This window comes from Zeus faber (assembly GCF_960531495.2).
Source record: "Zeus faber genome assembly, chromosome: 9".
NCBI classification, from domain to species: Eukaryota; Metazoa; Chordata; class Actinopteri; order Zeiformes; family Zeidae; genus Zeus; species Zeus faber.
The window spans coordinates 3,575,667-3,595,272 of NC_137197.1; the positions used below are offsets into that span (position 1 = coordinate 3,575,667).

Genomic DNA, 19,606 nt, shown 5'->3' on the forward strand with positions numbered 1-19,606 from the left:
ACATGCTCCAATGTTTTGCTACAAAACTCAATTCACATAATAACCTTTTGGATGATTAGAAGTCATCAATCAGTAGTTTGTCGGTTGTTGTGAAAAAGACACCAGTGCAAACATACATGTAACATATTAAACTTTATCAAAACAAACAAAAACACATATATATTTGGCTTGTTAATGTAAATATTCTCTTACATTCTATCAATTGTGATGGAATCATTAGTAATGTGGGCTAAACTCCCCCCTGACACCGTGCAACAATATGTAAAAGCTCCAGGAGAAAGTGAGAATGAAGAACAGCAAAGGAGCCAGAGTGGCATCACGGAAAACAACAAACGAGCAAATACTTGTAAACAAAGCCTATTTGCCAGGAGCAGGTTCAGCTCCTCTGCATCGGGACAGTGAGCTGGCGTCGCTCTGTCCAGCTGCCGGCCAGGAGCAGGGCTCCCTCATCACTCGCTCGGAGTGAAAAAAATGACATCTTCATTTCTGAATTCTAACGGAAAACTCAGTTCTTTTTTTATTTGACGCAGATCTTACTTATTTTCATCGTTGCAAATCACCCAGAGCGATTGGCGTGAGAATCTTTTAAATTGATCCAGTGTTGAGTGAATCGCACCTCTCACATATGATGTGAGTCATGCTGAGGGTAAAAAATACCAGTTTTCCTTTCAGTTGAGGAAAGCGAGAAAAAAAAAAAAAAAAAAAATATATATATATATATATATATATATATATATATATATATGGCATTTTACAAATGTAAGCAATTTCTTTGAGTTGATCTATGACAATTTTTTTCAGCGCAACATCCTGTTAACTGCGGTTTAAAAAAAGAAGCTTACTACAAAACGGTAGAAATGTTTCTGTAGTAACAGTTTTCTGGTAAAACCCCAAACAGCCTTTTATTGCAGATAAAAAAAAAGTCTAAATAAATGTTCGTCTAAAAACAACAACAATGACATTAACCCCAACACTGCATGGCAACAGAAAGAAAATTAAAAAAATCCACCAAAGGGATGGTAATTCAATAACTATTGGGCTACTAGTACTCATTGACTACTAGGTATACTACTCCTCAGTGAACAGACAGTGAAAACATTAGTGATTTAAAAAAATAATTAAAAAAGGTCGACCCACAGCTAGTCCCTCCCTCACCAAAAAAACAAAAAAGATGTTCTATGTTAAATAAAAACCTGCTTTCCAAGAAAACCTCTGAGAACACACCTGTCACCTGTCACCTGTCACCTGTCCTCGTGAAGCAGTAGATCACCCATCAGGGGCGGCGCCAACACCCGAACCCAGAGCAGCTTCCTGGTTCCTTTGATCCAGATCCCAAAACAGTTTCAGGATTCGAGTGTGGAAGGGTGCGTTGTACAGACTGTTAAGTGGAAAGCAGAGGGACGACTCCTCCACCTGCTCTGAAGTTCACTCTTTGAAAACCAAGACGCCGCGGTGCTTGGGTCCCTGCTCAAAAAGGAAGCTAAAGGCTGAAACCCGTCCGTGTTTGCTGCGCCCAGACCTTGGGAGCATCCATCAGCGTTGCAGCGTTTTTGTAGTTCAGAGGTCACCTCCAGAGGTCTCCGGAGACCTCTGGAGGTCCGTGTGGAGGCCGCTGGAGGTTTGTCTGGAGGCCTTTGGTGGTCTGTCTGGAGGTCCGTCTGGAGGCCTCTGGAGGTTTCTCCGAAGGTCTGTCTGGAGGCCTCCGGAGCTTCATCCGGGCCCTAACAGTCTCTGGCGCCTCCCTGCTGCAGTCAGTTCTTGAAGGCCCCGTAGCGGCTGGCTTTGCTGATGAAGTTCTTGAGCAGATCGTGGTCCATGTCGGTGAAGGCCTGTGTCTGCGTGACGGCCGTCAGGTGGTTGACACAGAACTTGAAGCAGAACTCCTCCAGGTCCTAGAAAAACCGAGAGGGCCGGCGGGTCAGTGCAGAGGAGCGCTATACAAGCTAACGGGCTAACGGGCAGAGCCGCGGCTACGGGGTTCGGGCGGGCGCCAGGTTCTGCGTGCTTACCCGGGCCTCATACTTGACGGCGGCGGAGAGCAGCGCGATGGCGTTCTCCTCGGAGATTCCCCGCTTGATGGTTTCTTGGCACAGTCTCTTCAGCCTCGTCTCTCGGTAGTATGTGGCCAGATCGAGCAAGCCTGCGCAGAAAGCAGCACCAGAGAACAGGGGTCGATACCGATGCCAGTACCGATGCCGATCAACCTAACTTTGATCGTGGTTCATAAACAACACATTTTTCTACATTGGGATTGTGATTATTAAACCGGAAATACTCACGGTATGCCTGCTTAGCTTTAGAAGTTATTTATTGTATTCAGAGGTTATTGTCTCTAGTCTTTTTCTTCTCTATCTTTGAAAGAAAACTTTAGTTTTACTTTTCTACCAAGTAAAATAACCACAGAAATGACCATAAAAATACTGGATTTTGACAGCGGGCCCGACTAGCTCCCTATCCCACACTCCTTTAGACCCCAAAGCCTGCTGGGACTTACCGATAGCATCCTCTGGTGGCAGGTTGATGCTGTCGGTATACAGGTATTCCAGGAAGGCTCGGTACACCAGGTAGGAGAACTGGTGGATCTCGATGGCCTCCTCGTCTGTTTCATTCAGCAGCGCTCGGAAATGCTCGCACCTCGAGCGGGAGGAACGGCAGGGTTTAAATGCAAATACAATGATTGAAACGAAGATATAAATAGAACGTTTTCATCGGTTGGGAAGAGGCGAATCAATCGTCTCCCCCTCAATTTGTAGCTTCCAATATTCTGGGCTTCTCTCCCTGAGCTGCATTGTTATATCTATAATCGCCATAAAAGACGAGTTAGACTAGTCCATTATCGTCCAGCTCCTACAACTGACTACACATTTGCTCACGGCTGGCGGTGTGTGAGCACGTGACGGAGCAGCCGGCCCGGCTCCTTCCTCCCGACGAGGCCGAGATGAGGATATCGTGTGTCCGAGCCCGGTTATAAAAAGCAGAAAGGGGAAACAATATGTCTGCGGCTGCTCCGCGTCGACACGAGCAGGAAGTCCAGAGCGTCCGACTGACGGAGCCTCCACATGAAGACTGAGCCAGGACCCGTTTCTCACGAGGCCAACGCGTGTGAGAAGCTTTTACGGTGATACCGCCTGGGGCCCACTGAGCGCTCACGGACGCCGTTCTCTCCTTTCCGCCGCTCACCTTATTTTGAGCAGCGCTTTGTGAACGTGGATGCATTTCCCGTCCACCAGGAACTTGAGGTCCGAAATCTCGGGGCTGTCAAACTCCTTCTTCAGCGACTGAGCGACCGTCAGGTAGTCGTCTCCGTCTGGGAGACGAAAAACAAAGACAGTAAAACAACAGAAAAAAACTATTAAATCTTTATTGAAACTATAACTTCAAATGGCTTTGAAATGACTGGACTTGATTTACACTGTAGATGCGTCTGTCCACATCTATATATTTTAAGGATGTTGCTTCCAGGACCCAAGGACAGGGAAGAACCGGAGGCAGATGGAAAATAGACGATTTAAAGTGCTGTAGAGTCCTTGAAGAAAAGCAATAACAAAACAATAGTTGGGCCAGAAGGTTAAAAAACCAAGAGAAAGCTTCTAGTGACTCAGGACTCGCCCTGCTGCTGACGGCTGCTTCCTCTCGCTGGACGCCCGGGCCAGTGAGACCGGAAGTGGCTCCACAGCAGACAGCATCCCTCCCCCCTGTGTGGACAGCCGTGTTCCCCCAATCTGCGTGGCTTCAACCCTCTCACCTGACTGACGGGGGTGGAACCAGGTGAGTGGGGCGAGTCGTGGGCTGAAGCCTGGGGGAAGAGAGAAGTAGAACCCCGGCCCCTCCGCTGAAACCGGCGCTCCCGTAGCCTGTTGTCTGCCCCGACGGCAAGATTTATCGGCCCCTCCAAGGCTGATGACGGGAAGCCAGCGAGGTCCTTTATGTCTTGGGATAGGCCCCCCCTGGTATGCGGTGAGGAGTGCCTCTACTTCCCAGGGATTTGTTGAACAGCCGGGGAGAGGCTTTGCACGGTGTGGCGGATGACGCCATGGTCTCCCTCTAAAGTAGTTCATTTGGTCTGTTGCTCCCTAACAGCAGCACCCTGGTGATGAAGGGCAGTATGCAACCCATTCACCTCTGCTGGGTCCGTTCTTGGCTGAATCTTGCTTTGTTCTGGTTTCCAAGACCCAAGTGCAGAGAAGAACCGGATGCAGATGGAAAAAAGACGATTTAATGTAGAGAGCCCTTGGAAATAAGGGTTAGGTATAAGCCAGGAGGAAGATTTCTTGTGATTATGACTGGGAAAGATACGATCACGTCCCTTTTCAAACGTAGACGGCAGGCGGAGAATGCTGCAATAGATGTAGATACTGTACGCCCAAGAAATGTCCAAGATTCAGCAACTGGGAGAAGGCACAGCCAGCAGGAAGCAGGAAGTCTAGCTGTGCTTCATGATGTCACCTCCCAGAACATGCTCCGTGGCCACGCCTCGTGACATACCGTCCAGAACAAACGCTTTATACACCTTTTATTCATTTAAACTATTATTACTACGCCTGGAATAAAAACTTTATAATTTCAACTTGTAGAACCAACACTAGGCAGAAGTATTGCCTGACCAGTGATTAACACTTTTGTTTTTTCGAAATTACAGCTAATTTCTCTGAAATCACTGAAACGAATCTAAAGCATCTCCACAAGAATCGTTTTCTGGTCCGTAGGAGCTTTAACACCGAAGACGCTATGATACTGTGTGACATAAAAATGTATCATCGCTTTGTAGAAAATAATTTTACACTCTTTAATAAAAGCTGGTTCAGTTATCACTTCATCAGAGGAACTCTGTTTTCTTTCAAGATCATGAAGAACTCACTTCCCGGAACAACAGCGATGTACCGTTTTTTTGTATCACCGGGTGAAAGTATGTGGTACGGTGAGGTTTATGTCGCCTCTTCCACTCATATTCTGCACATTGAGACCGGATGTCCGACCTGGACTTACCCACGGTGAGCAGGTGCCATGTGACAGCGGGCGTGGCGAAGCAGGCAAACACGTCATCGGTGCCGCTGAAGTGAGTGAGGTGTGGACAGGCCACGGCCTGGCCCCGGCACTGACCCCACATCAGGACCTGCCCACTCTGCGTCTTGGCTGCAGACGTGTGGCTGGTGTGACAGGCGGCAACCTCCACCATCCTGGAAAATAACAAAAATACTTTTTCTTAGTACTTACTATTACTTTAGTAGTCCATTACAAGATTATTCTGAGGCATTATTACAGATAATTGCGGAAAATTAAGAGGATACATGTGGAAGTTATAAGGAAGACCCAAAATACAATTCAAGCTTTAAAGTATGCACAGAATTTTTTTGGTATACTTTATTGTCTTTTATTTTATTGTATGACGCAAATCGTAATTTTGTAAATAAATAAATAAAATAAAATAAAATAAAATAAAATACAATTTAAAAAAGCCGAACTAAAAACGAAATACGTTTTAAATATTATTATTAATTCTACATAAAAAGATACCCACCAAAAAAATTCCCTATATGGCCCAGAGACCAAAGAAAAAGGGGCACGACCGTCATTTATATATTATATTAATATATTTTTAGATTAGATTCAATTAATTGTCATTGCACAGAGTACACGTTCTGAGGCAACAAAATGCATTTCTCTGCATTTATATTGATTGCAGGGTGTCCCCAGTGTATAGCAAGCCCCAGCGGGCCGGGCTTAAGACCCCACCGCTTCTCTCTCTCTCTCTCTGTCTCTCTCTCTCTCTCTCTGAGTGATTGGAGGCGTGAGCGAGCGGAGCGTGTGAGCGTTTTGTAGAGTGAGTGACTTTCTCTCTAACTTTTTTTATCAATTGTATGTTTATAATTATTTGTTGGTGACGGTGTTAGTTTTTTTGTTGGTTGTAGGGTGTGCGCACAGCGGGTGGGGGGTGGTGGTGGTAGTGGTGGTGGTGGTGGTGCGGGTCCGCAACCATGTCGGACCTCACCAGGCTAACGAGGAAGCACGGCATTAAGTTGCCCGTGTCTTCCTCGGTCTCGGTGGAGGACTGCAGCCTGGCGGTGGGGAAGGCTGTCGGCTACAGCAGCGTTGTGTCCGCAGCGCGGATGAACAGTGCGGTGGTCATCTTCTTGGACAGTGTAGACAAGGTGAACGCAGTGGTGGCGAGCGGCGTTACGGTGAACGAAATGTTCGTTCCCGTCCTGCCTCTCTCCACACCGGCGAAGAGGGTGAATTTGGCGAATGTTCCGCCGTTCATTAAAGATGAGACCCTCACTAGGGAACTGGCGAGGCACGGGAAGGTGGTGTCGCCAGTTAAAAAAGTCCCGTCGGGGTGCAAGTCGCCGCTGCTCAAGCATGTGGTGTCGCACAGGAGACACGTCCTGATGGTGTTGAACAACAGGGATGCGGAGCTAAACGTAGCTTTTAAAATCAGGGCGGATGAGTTTGACTACGTGGTGTTTGTCAACACTGACACCACCAAGTGCTTTGGGTGCGGTGGGGAGGGACACCAGGTCAGGGCATGTCCAGGTAAGAAGGCAGACGGCGAGACAGGTGAGGGGCAGAAGGGTGGACAGGACAAGGAGGGAGCACAGGAGGGGGCAGGTGAGGGTCAGAAAGGGGAAAAGCAGGCGAAGGTGGGGGCACAGGAGGGAGCAGGGGGGGGTCAAGAGGGGGGAAAACAGGCAAAGAAGGGGGCACAGGAGGAGGCGGGGGAGGGCCAGAAGGAAGGAGGGGAAAAGCAGGTGAAGGTGGGGGCACAGGAGGGGGCAGGCGAGGGGCAGGGGAAAAAAAGGGGGGGGGAGGGGAATGTGGAGCCGCAGGAGGGAACGGGTGGAGGTAGACAGCGCAGCCAGGTGAGCGTGGAGACACGGGGGGAGGCAGGCGAGGGTCTGGAAAGAAGGCAGGTAAGGGTGGGAGGACAGGAGGGGAAGGAGGAGGGTCCGGAAGACAGGCAGGTGGGTGCGTGGGGACAGGAGGGGACTGGTGAGGGAAAGGAAGCTACGGAACAAAGTCAAAGGAGTGCAGGTGACGTAGCTAGGGAGGAGGAGGCACTGGAAGGAAGTGACTTTGAGATGGGGGACGAGGACGATCGGGTGAGAGTCCCTCGCCTCAAAAGAAAGTCCAACAAAATGGCAGGAGACTCTCAGGCGAAGAGAGGGACAGCAAGCCAGGGGAAGGCAAGTCAGGAGGTGGAGCAGGGAGGCTCGGAGTCGGAGTCCTGGATGGAGGAGGACTCTGCTGCAGACAGTGAGGGGCAGGTTTTTCTCAGCGTAAAGAAGAAAAAGGGCAAAAAAAGCTACAGTGTGGGCAAAATAAAAGCGTTTTTGCACAGAACGAAGAATGTGAAAGGGATTAAGGTGGAGGATTTCTTCTCAGACAAGGAGTTGCTGGCGAACGCGGCCCAGCAACAGATGAGGAGTAAGGGAAGAGGAGGGTTCACGGACCAGGAGGTGTACAGGCTAAAGAAAATAGTGCAGAAGATCAGGAAGGAGCTGAACAACGGAGAGGATGGGGAGGAGGTGGAGGTGGGTGCTGCTGTTCGGGCTGTTTCCCTTTTCCGTTGCAATGAGTGACTTTAACATCAGCACGCTGAACGCGAATGGGGCCAGAGACGCAGCTAAGAGGTCTCTGCTGTATGAGCTGATGGAGCAGAAGAGGCTGGATGTGCTGTTGGTGCAGGAGACCCACAGTGACTCTGGCAATGAGGCTGACTGGAAGAGGGAGTGGGGGGGGGAGGTGGTGCTAAGCCACAAGAGCACCACCAGCGGTGGGGTGGCTCTTCTCTTTTCTAAGAGCTTTGCCCCAGCATCCTTTGAGGTGGAGGAGGTGGTGGAGGGCAGACTGATGGTGGTGAGGGCAGCATTTGAGCATCATAAGTTTGTCTTTATAAATGTGTACGCCCCCACCACAGGACCACACAGAGTCAGTTTTTTGCAAGTTTTAAATGGGGTTTTAAGCAAAGCTCGTACTGGGGAGTTTTTGTTTCTAGGAGGTGACTTTAACTGCACCGAGAACGACCTGTTAGACAGGAACCACTGTGAGCCTCACAGAGCATCGCAGAACGCGATGAGGCTGCTCTCAAGCGAGAACGAGCTAACGGACGTGTGGAGGAGAACCAACGGGGATGAAAGACAGTACACCTGGGTGCACTGCAGAGGCACCTTTCTATCGTTGGCCAGACTAGACCGGTTTTACTGTTTTAAGCACCATTTTAACATCTTTAAGGAATGTAGAATGGTGCCTGTTGGTTTTACCGATCACTCCCTGGTTGTTTGCCGTGTTTTTATCGCCAATGTAAAGCCCAAAAGCGCATATTGGCATTTTAACACCACCCTACTATGTGACTCCAACTTTAAGGATGCTTTTAGGTTTTTTTGGGAAGGTTTTAGAGACAGAAAGCAGGATTTTACTTCCTTAAGACTGTGGTGGGACTATGGGAAGAGGGAGATAGAGCAGCTCTGTCGGCAGTACACTCTCAATGTCACACGGGACATCACCAGATCTATGAGGGATCTGGAGACTGACATTGTGGAGTTACAGGGTGTAGTGGAACCCACTGGGAATCGAGATCACATTAAGGACCTCAAGTCTAAAAGAGCTGCTCTTGCAGACCTACTAGGCACCAAGGCGCAGGGGGCGCTGGTCCGCTCTCGCTTCCAGAGCGCAGCACTGATGGACGCACCATCTAGGTTCTCTTTTAGCCTGGAGAAGAGGAACGGGCAGAGCAGGTTTATCCACGCCCTGAGATCAGACACAGGACAGGAGCTCAGGAGGCCGGAGGAGATCCGGACGAGAGCCGTGGACTTTTACACAGAACTGTACAGAAGTGAGTACGAGGAGCAAAAAGAACTGTTTTACTCCTTTTGTGGGAATCTTCCCAGGGTCCCGGAAGATGTCAGTGCGGTGCTGGGGGAACCTCTGACCCTGCAGGATCTTTCCACGGCCCTGCAGAGCATGAAGGGGGGTAAGGCCCCTGGCATCGACGGGATTCCTGCGGAGTTTTACAAAGAGTTCTGGGAGGAGTTACGGGAGGACCTTTTAATGGTTTTTAATGAAGTTTTTAAAGATAAGTTATTGCCAGTCAGCTGCAGGAGGGCAGTTATCACTCTCCTACCCAAGAAAGGAGACCTGCAGGAGATCAAGAACTGGAGTCCTGTGTCCCTTCTGTGCACGGACTATAAAATCCTGTCGAGGGCGCTGGCCAACAGGCTGAGGGAGGTGATGGACCTGGTAGTCCATCAGGACCAAACTTACTGTGTGCCTGGTAGGTCCATTCTGGACAATGTGTCCTTAATTCGGGATATTTTGGACGTCTCTAGTTCTCTGGGCATTGAAACTGGGCTCATTTCGCTAGACCAGGAAAAGGCGTTTGACCGGGTCGAGCACCCTTACCTCTGGAAAACTCTGGAGGCTTTTGGCCTCAGCCCTGGCCATGATCCAGGTTTTGTACCAGGACATCGAGAGTATACTGAAGATTAATGGAGGGCTGAGCGGCCCTTTTAAAGTGCGTAGAGGGGTGAGACAGGGCTGCCCCCTCTCAGGGATGTTGTACTCTCTGGCCATAGAACCATTGCTGTGTCAATTAAGGACGAACATCGAGGGTGTGTTTCTAAACGGTCTCGAGAGAAGCCACATTTTATCAGCCTATGCGGACGACGTCATTGTTTTAATAAAGAAACAGGACGAAATCAGCAAACTGGAGGGGATCGTCAGGGACTTTGGGCTGCTATCAGCAGCGAAAGTCAACTGGGGCAAAAGCGAAGCGCTGGCTGTGGGCGGATGGAGGGGGGGACTTTTAAAACTGCCAGGAGGCTTACGGTGGCGAAGGGATGGGTTTAAGTATCAGGGAGTGTTTTTAGGGAGTGAAAGTGTGGTGGGGAAGAATTGGGAAGGACTGTTAGGAAAGATACAGGGCAAGCTAAGAAAATGGAGGTGGGCACTGCCACAGCTGTCCTATAGGGGCAGGACGCTCATTATTAACAACCTGGTGGCCTCACAGCTGTGGCACAGAGTGGCCTGTGTCCAACCACCAGACCTGCTAGTTAGGAAGATACAGGCCGAGCTGATGGATTTCTTTTGGGGGCGGAATTTCCACTGGGTCAGGAAGGAAAGGGTCTTTCTGACTAAAGAGGAAGGGGGGCACAGTGTGGTGGACATCAAAAGCAGAGTGGCAACTTTTAGGTTACAGTTTGTGCAGAAGTTTCTAACGGGGTACTTAAACGTTTGGAAGGACGTGGCGGGCTTGGTCTTAAAGAGGACTGGGAGGATGGGACTCGACCGCTCGTTGTTTTTAATGGACACGAGTCTTCTAAACAAGTCGGGCTTACCCCGTTTTTATCAGGAGCTTTTTAAAGCATGGGGGTATTTTAAGAACAGGAAAAGGGAGGCCGCAGATTCCCTCCACTGGCTCCTGGAGGAGCCGGTGATCGGAGGAGCCAGGCTGGATGTGCAGGACGGGGCCACTCCAGGACTGAGGAGCATCCTGAGGGAGGCGGGGGTCCTGACCCTGAGGCAGGTGGTGGCGGCGGCGGGGAGCGACCTGCAGGACGGCGAGGCCATGGCGGAGCGGCTGGGGGTGAGGTCCACCAGGTGGAGGTGGAGGGAGACGCTCACGGAGGAGGAGCTGGCCCTGCTGAAGGAGTACGGCGAAGGCGCGGAGGAGCCAAACCCGGAGGATCCCTTCCCGGAGATGACCCTGACCCCCAACCTGGAGGGGTCCTCCGGGAAGCTGCTGCACAGGGCACTTTATGCAGAACTGGACCTGCACGCAGCCAGCGGGAAGGCTTTTTACAAAGAGTGTGTGGTTGTTTTAAATAGGAAGGGACTGGAGGGGCGGCAGGACACTGTCTGGAGGGGACGGCTCCAGATGGGGGGACAGGAGGAGCCGCGCTAGAGGAGTTTTTACAAAGCTCCCTCCAAGAAAAGGACGGGGGACCTCCAATGGAGAGTCCTACATGGAGCCATAGCTGTCAACAGCTTTGTTTCAGTTTTTAATCCCACGGTCGCAAATGAATGTCCATTCTGCAAACTGCCAGAGTCCGTGTTTCACTGTTTTGCAGAGTGCGACAGACTTTTAGAGCTTTTTAGTCTTTTAAAGGAAAGTTTTAAGCTCTTTAAGGAGGAGTGGTCCAGAAACTGTTTTATTTTTGGGGCTAGATACTACAGGGCCAACGCAGAGAAATGGCGACTGCTTAATTTTCTAGTCGGGGAAGCGAAGATGGCCATCTACCTCACGAGGAGGAACAAACTGAGGGGAAAGGAGAGTGTTTTAGGAAGAGTGTTTGTAGCGTTGGTCGGGGCCAGAGTCTTGATTGATTTTAACTTTCACAGACTGATGAAGAGTCTGGACGTCTTCATCAAGCTGTGGTGTTTTAACGACGCCATCTGTTCCCTGGTGGAGGACGACCTGTGCTTCCAGTCTGTTTTTAACGTGTAGGACTCTGTTAGTGAACCAAGTGTGTTTGTTGTATTGTCTGTAACTGTGAACTAGAGAAATTGTTAAAATAAAGATGCTTTAAAAATCAAAAAATCTCTCTCTCTCTCTCTCTCTCTCTCTCTCTCTCTCTCTCTCTCTCTCTCTCTCTCTCTCTCTCTCTCTCTCTCTCTCTCTCTCTCTCTCTCTCTCTCTCTCTCTCTCTCTCTCTCTCTCTCTCTCTCTCTCTCTCTCTCTCTCTCTCTCTCTCTCTCTCTCTCTCATAGAAGAGGCAGTTATAACATCTGGTTCATACAAACTGTCAGTTATTTATTAACATGTGAAAAGTAATGAAAGCCAAATGGGGTTAGTCCATAAAAATCCCGCCAAAAACTTTTTTTTTTTCCCTAAACAAAAATAAGAATAATAAAAAAAAAAATGCCCTGGGTCTATTCATCCGTCTTTCCGATCACACATTAAAGCCCTTGAAAATAATATGAAATCGTACAAGTACAATTTGGGTCCTGTGTGTGTCCTCTGAGGGAGCCATCGAGGTGCAATTTGCGCCCCTGTCTCCCCTATTGGAGAGGGAAAGATCAAGTGTTGCATTCCTCTGAATAAAGAAAATAAAAACATTGTGTTTTTATTTTAGATTTATTTTATTTTACTCAATTTCCTTATTCCTTAGATAAAAAAACCACCGTGCATAACTCAGCAGCATCACTCTTACAGAGCCCCCCTACCCTCGCCCATACTTTTGAATAAATTAGGCTCCATGTGTCCAACTACAAGTTGTGTCTCGCAATATCTGAAGAGAATGGAGAACAACTCTACACAGTTTAGTGAGAGGGCTGGATCATTATTTTACCAACGTTACCAGCTTTTTATTTCCCTTAACGACACAGGTAAGACTGAGATAATACCCTGAGACGGAGTCCAGTGGGAAATCCGTGGTGAAACTTGTTTCGTCGTCACAGTGGAAAAAACAACCGGGCATCCCGCCGCGAGCCACTTCACTGCAGGATGAATGGATCCCCCCGGGACACCTCGGGAGCCACTCACCTCTCCTTGTCGGTGTTGATCAGCGTGGGGAGAGCTTGGTTGCTCTTGTTGCCCGTCCCCAGCTGCCCGTACGAGTTGGCCCCCCAGGCGTAGACCAGGCCCTCGTCGGTGAGGGCCAGCGTGTGAGCGTATCCACAGGCGACCTGCGGAGGAACGCCGAGGATCAGAATCTGGCTTTACAGAGTCTGTGTTTTCATTAGGTTTATCGTGTATTTGCACTTTCCTATGACACCTGGTGTATTTTTTGGTTTATTTTTCTGGTTTGTTAAGTTTATGTTTCTCGTTTACGGTTAGGTCTATTGCATAGAGAACATTTTATACTATCTTGTAGTAAATTTTTAGCTTTGTTGTATATTTTTTAGGTTTATCATATTGCTTTTTTATAAATTTTAGTTTTATATTTATTGTTCATCGTTCAGTCATTATACATTAGCACAATTTTATTGTGTATTGTTAATATTAAGGTTTATTGCTTATTTTAGTACATTTTTATCTTTATTGCATATCGCCATTTTCTTTTTTCTATTTATTGTTATTACTTTATTATTATTGGAATTTTTTTTTGTGAGCTGCTGTGGCACTGCAATTTCCCCCTGGGGAATAATAAAATATCTCTATCTATCGAGAGATTTAAGGAGGAAGCAGAATCTAAACGTACCTGGATGATGTTGATGCCCTGCAGAGCAGCGATCCTGCACGGAGTCTGCTGGTTCCCGTTGTTCCCCAAACCGAGCTGCCCGTTGCAGTTGTAGCCCCATCCATAGATCTACAAACAGAACACAGATTTCATGACACATGGAGGCAAATCCTTAGAGGAGAATTGCACTCGGGGTCTCCCGTCGGCCGGTGTTGCTCCAGCTTCCTGATTCAGAAGGGGCCCGGAGTGAAGACAAGCCAACATTCTTCCAATGATTTATAAGATATGTATAAAGACAATAACAGTCACGCAGCACTTCTCTTAAAGCAGTACTGTGTAACTTTTGGTATTTGGCGCCCCTACAGTGCGACCTCACTTTTACACTCTGTGTCCGAAAATAATTGGGAATGAAAGAGGTGCCAGTTTCCAAGTCAGTGTACCGTCAAAATGATTTTGAAGCTGTTATTTTAAGGTAAAAAAGTTACATAGTGTTGCTTTAACAAGACCACTGACAACTAGTCTCCCGTTGAATTTCAGTGGATTACTGTTCTGTGAACTTCATAACAACAACCAGCACAACTCGGGGCCAATGTGAAAAAGTATTAAAAAAGTTGTTGTTAAAGTTGTGTTAAAGTTTATTAAGTTTAAAGTGTTAAAAGCTCAGGTATTACAACAAAGAAATATTTTAACAAACTCTACAGACATATTCTGGTAATTTTATTAATTACTCAAAACACACAACAACAAACTACACAATGCTCCCTTAACCAGGGAGGGTAGAAGTACATTATTTTGCCATTTGTCCAGCGTTTCCCCTTCCATGGACGATAGTAGGCCGACCCAACATTAACCTGCTCACTAGTCCCTCCAATCGACACATCAACACTTTTGTATAAATATGAATGTTAAATACAGGTATATGCACTAAAAAGTAACAACATTGCTGTGAATTACAGAATTTGTGAACGTGAATGATCTGTATCTCCCTAAATAAGGATGACCATTTTGCGTTGGATTCTTCCTTTAAAATCGAAAAAGTACATAAAAATTAACACCAAATACTTGAAATTAGATCTTAAATTCTATCTAGAGAGCACCAAACTGGCCCGTTATTTTCAGGGATTTACCCCCCCGAATGGGACCTCACCTCTCCGTTATCCAGCACGGCCATGGAGCAGAGCTGGCCGCACGCGATGTTCACCACCACCTTGCTCTGCAGGCAGCTGCTGACGCGCCGCGGGGTGGGCTGGTTGGCTGTGGAGCCAGAGCCCACCTGGCCGGAGTTGTTGTAGCCCCACGCGTAAACCTGGAGTAAGAGAAGCAACGTGGAGTGTTTCCTGAAAGACTGAGGAAGGAGCAAACCCAAGTACGGAGGAACAGATACTGGCGTCGGGATGGGAGAACATCCAAACAAACATCTGATAGAAAGAACCGGATCAAAGGTCAGATAGTGAAAGCAAAAAGTGATTTGATGACTTGATGTTCTAATGTAAACATTTTTTTTCGTCAACCATCATGTGTTTTGGAAGGTTTATTATCTCCACCATGAATCCCAAATTGATTTAGGCAGATTTTGCATTGTTTAAATAAAAATTAATTAACGCTGATTATGCATGTTAGCAATTAATCGACAATTGATTAAGTGCTAATAAGAATTTAATCGATTAAGATTGCGGCACTTTCTGAACAGCACAGGGGGATGAAAAACAAACAAAATGTTGCTATGGTGATGACTCCAATAAAATATATGAAACTACATTTTTTTGTGTTAATATATAAGAATTTGTGTAATGTTTAGTAATTTTATTAGCCTCTTGTTGTCCATATCTGCACCAGACTTGATCTGCTACATAACATCTGGTTCATTACGTCGAGGAGGACGGCAAAAGTAAAAATATTTAACTTGCGCCAAGAATAAATGTTCCTGTGTGAGTGACCCGGCTCAGAGAGTCTTGCCTCGAACTTCTCCGTTTTGAAATGAAATGAAGAAAAACGCTCCTCACGCCAAGTCACAAAATCTCGGTGGTGCGCAACGTGGCGTAGTTCTCCCTGCCCCATGGCGCCCCCCCCCCGGTGACGTCGTTAGCTTTTATGTTATCAACATCATAGAAGTTTACCCTCTTCAAAAACTGAAAGGAGGATTAGTCAGGATTGGTGGGGATGGTATCTCAGGAGGTAGAGCTGGTGGTCTAGTGATCTAAAGGTTGCTGGTTCGATCCCAGGCTCCTCCTGCTAGCATGCTGTAGTGTCCTTGAGCAAGACACTTAACACCTAATTGCTCCTGATGGCTGCGTCCGTCGGTGTTTGAATAATTGTAAGTCGCTTTGGATAAAAGCGTCTGATCAATGCAATGTAATGTAATGTAATCACCCTCCATACAGCAGACCAGGAGGCAACTGCTTGGCTTAGGGACTTTGCATTCGCTAAATAAATAAATAAATGTTATCAACTACTCTACTATTGTTCGTTAAGGTAAACAACTATCGATGAAGGAAATTCTTTAAAATTTGCACCCCTACTGCTGATGATACTGGATGGCGTGATTCTCAATGGATTTTTTTGCAGTTTCAAAATAAAGTGCCGAGGAACTTAATTTTCCAACATTTAACAGGGAAGGAGTTAGAAATTATCCTATTTTTAAGTGTTTCAAAATCTGTCAAATTTTCAAATAACTGAAATTTTGACATTCATCATGTGTTTTTGTTTTGTTTTGTAGTGATGGATCCTGGGAGGCTGGAGCCTGGACTGGGGTTGGGAAGTTCCGGTGCTCACCTCCCCATCGGTGGTGAGAGCGATGGTGTGGTGGGAGCCGCAGGCCACCTCCGTCACCCTCTTGCTGAGCAGGTTGGTAGACACCAGGGCGGGGGTCAGGCCGTGGTTGGTTGTCCCGTTGCCCAGTTGGCTGTAGCCGTTGTGTCCCCACGCAAACACCTCTCCATCTGCGGCACAAAGCACAAACTGTCATCCATGTTGACTCAGTGGTTAATATTCAGCAGCATGCAGCTGTGAACCTCAGGTAACCAGTCACTAGGGCTGTCACAATCATGATATTTTAGTTGCAGATTTGTTGTCGTACAAATAATTTGGATTACTTGGATAGACAGTTACTTTGCTTCAGTTAATAAAAGCAATCTACAGCATGTACGTGTTGCGACATTTCTAAAATTGGCTCAAAATTCTCCTTAAATTCAGATGGAACCATATGATTGGATCATCTAACGGTTTTACAAAATAACTGTCATGGGGCTATTATTATTATTATTATTATTATTATTATTATTATTATTATTTATTCTCTTTTGAGATTAATATTAGTATTTGGTTCAAAAATCTAAACTAGAATATAAAGAAATCACTTTGAGTAAGAGACCATAAAAGAGTGCCTTGGCCTCCCCAAATCTATATCAAATACCAAACCCTGAGAGTATCTCCAGGGCTCGCGCTGTTTTCGTAGCGTACCTGCGGTGGCAATGACCACGTGAGGTCCGGTTCCGTAGCTGAGGGAGAGGATCTTCTTCCCACACAGGACATCGATCCTGCGGGGCTCGATGGTGCTCTGGAGGTCCCCGAGGCCCAAGCAACCGCTGCAGTTGGTTCCCAGAGCAAAGACCTGCACATAAGCGCAAATATCATCACCCGGAATCCTTATAATTATTAGGATTAGCAACAGGGTTCATACAGACTGACAATGACTTTCATTAACATGTTCCCAGCACTGTTCACCGGGTTATAGGGACTCCACACAGAAGTACATTTGGAATTATGTGCGTATGTGTGAAATTGGCAGGCTAGTACATTTGTGTAGTAACACCACCTTAAAAAGACAGGGTGTCTTTCTGACTCTAAGGTCTTTCAAACACCCCTTTGCAAATAAAAAGGCAGAGGACCACCCTAAGGACCTTGTGTGAACCTTGCAGTAACTCTCGGGTATCTTACGAAGTACTCAAGAAAGACACAAAAATAATTCATGCCAACGTGCCCAGGCGTGCACAGAACGCACATTACAGACACACCAGTGGCTCCAGGAATAGCAGCATGCACAGGCAAGTAATGCGCGAAAGACAAGCTCAATATATGAAAATAATTATATGTTATATGTTGTTTTGATGTTGTTTGGATATTTCAATTCTCAGGATGTCTGTGTTTTCACAGCAATGTTAGAATATCCATTTGGTAAGCTTATTGTGAGATTGTTAACATGGACTTGGGGCTGGGCAGTAGTGACAAAATCAAATATGATTAAATTTTTTACCAATACCTTGAAAGGGATGATTTGCTTTGACAATAACTGTTTGTGCTTTCATAAGATATTTATAAATACAGTAAGAGAAATCTGAGAACCAATTATTAGTAATGTGGATATTATGACCATTGATGAGAACATCGAAAACAGGAAGTTCAGAAAACTATTACTTAACTGTAATGCAGCCATAAAAACAGCAAAATCCCAGACAATATCTCATCTCATATCACAATATCGATATCGTATCAATATCTCGCCCTGCCCTGCATGGACAGACGCTGTGGCTGTCAGATTCAGAGTCACAGATTCAAGAGTCGGATTTCAGAAAATACGAAAGCGGTTCAGGCTCTATCTTGTATTTGTATCCGTAGAATGCCAAATGCACTAATCTGTGATATTGCGCTTGGATCCTCCCTTAAACACAGAAGAGTGAGAGTCAAAAAGCCCTGCATCCCTCCACTGCAGCTTGCTGGGGATAACAACATGTATTAGGCCAGAAGGCTAAATATATCCCTGTTCTATCCACTTATCCCTGTGCCTGAAGCACTGGTCCATATCAGTGAGCTAGTTCACAATCACTCTTAAGATACGATTGTATTACGTGGGGATATGAATTCTGAAACTGGGAAGATAGACCTAATCAGCCAGTTGGTTTCCACGTCTCCAACCGTCTCCAACAGTCTGACGCAATCGTTACCTCGTCGTTCACGGTGACATAGAGCGCTTCGTTTGCCGCCGTACCAAACACACACGCTTGGCGGATTAGGCGCAGCTCCTCAGGCGGCAGGAGGGCGAAGCCCGGCCACTTCCCCACATCCAGCATGCTCTACGGCTGCAGGAGGAAAGGGGGTCATACCAAAACACAAACAAAGAATGATCATTACCACAGAGCCGGAATGGGAGTCATAATCTATTCTGAGGTATATTATAAATATGGCCTGTCTCAGTTTGTGCAGTAAACTTGCTGAGACTTGATCCTATCCTTCCCCCCAAAGGTTATCTATTAACTGGTGTCAACGCTGAACAGGGCCGCCCTGGATGAATTTAAATGGTGTTACCAGGAGTATTTGCAGCATAAAGCCTTGTAGTCAATATTTGATGGCAAGTTCTGATGTGATTATTTCTTCAGGGCTGGCTTTGAGGCAACACTGCAGCCAAAAAGGAAATTTCAAATAAGAAGTAATTAACAATTAAACAACAAAATTAATTGACCATACAGACAACCGCCCAGTAGGGTGAGCACTTACTGGTCCCCCGGATCAGAACCAGCTCCATATTTAAATGACAGAATTAACTGAATTTAAAATTTTGTGTATCTAATATCAAGTACAAAAAGTGCCTTTGGATCATACCAAAGTCATTATCATGCCTATATGGACAGACATCCAGATAGACAGACAGACAGATAGATAGATAGATAGATATAGACATCCAGACAGACAGACAGACAGACAGACAGACAGATAGATAGATAGATAGACAGATAGATAGATAGACATCCAGACAGACAGACAGACAGATAGACAGATAGACAGACAGACAGACAGACAGACAGACAGACAGACAGACAGACAGATAGATAGATAGATAGATAGATAGATAGATAGATAGACAGACAGACAGACAGACAGATAGATAGATAGATAGATAGATAGATAGATAGATAGACAGAGACAGACAGACAGACAGACAGACAGACAGACAGAGCTAAATAACTTAATAATAATTTTGGACCGTACACGCCTCCTTCATCCCGCTAGCCCTCCAGCAGCTAAGCTAACGTAAGAGCAATTATTGAGCTGCTGTAAATCAGGGGGAAAAAACAAACAAACAAACAAACAAACACATCGTCATGGAACAATAAAATAGAAGGAAACAGTGCGTCCCGACGCTGACCTTGTCGGTCCACCGATGCTCAGCGGAGTGCCTGCCCCTCGGAGAGCAGCATGTTTCTGGGCGAACCGGGACCGACCCTGCGCCGCTCAGCACCGAGTCCACTGTGCTGCCGGTGCTGCGTTCAAGTCCCACGGTGCGGTGGGAACTACGAGGCTCCGACTGGGTGACGCGGTCCATCTCACTGTCACCATAAGCTCGTGGAAACACAGAGACGCACAATCACTCTCGTCCGGTGAAAGTGAAAGTAAAACATTGATATTTCTACTTAAGTTAAAGTAGGTAAGCACTTGCTTTTAAGTGTATTGAAAGTTCTACATGTAAAAGTACTTGTCACATCCAGTGCCCACCCCTT

General features: G+C 46.7%; 1 protein-coding gene across 1 annotated transcript; it reads right to left on the reverse strand.

Moving 5' to 3' along the window:
• Positions 1–1,409: 1,409 nt before the first annotated feature.
• rcbtb2 (regulator of chromosome condensation (RCC1) and BTB (POZ) domain containing protein 2) lies at positions 1,410–19,354 on the reverse strand. Its single transcript, XM_080007119.1, has 12 exons — positions 19,255–19,354; positions 18,056–18,190; positions 16,575–16,725; positions 15,888–16,054; positions 14,263–14,421; positions 13,137–13,244; positions 12,479–12,621; positions 4,987–5,177; positions 3,181–3,307; positions 2,495–2,634; positions 2,010–2,140; positions 1,410–1,892 (listed from the first exon to the last, which is right to left on the reverse strand). Exons 2-12 carry the CDS (start codon positions 18,179–18,181, stop codon positions 1,752–1,754), a joined length of 1,584 nt encoding a protein of 527 aa, XP_079863245.1. The 5' UTR covers positions 18,182–18,190; positions 19,255–19,354; the 3' UTR covers positions 1,410–1,751.
• Positions 19,355–19,606: the final 252 nt, after the last annotated feature.

What these genes read in the sequence shown, in the direction of transcription:
- rcbtb2 (XM_080007119.1), bottom strand. Translation starts at nt 18,181, where the DNA reads ATGCTGGATGTGGGGAAGTGGCCGGGCTTCGCCCTCCTGCCGCCTGAG. An exon ending in CGTGGTCATTGCCACCGCAG is followed by an intron (nt 16,055 to 16,574) that starts GTACGCTACGAA and finishes TTTGTGCCGCAG; the next exon opens with ATGGAGAGGTGTTTGCGTGG. An exon ending in CCGTCAAGTATGAGGCCCGG is followed by an intron (nt 1,893 to 2,009) that starts GTAAGCACGCAG and finishes CGGTTTTTCTAG; the next exon opens with GACCTGGAGGAGTTCTGCTT.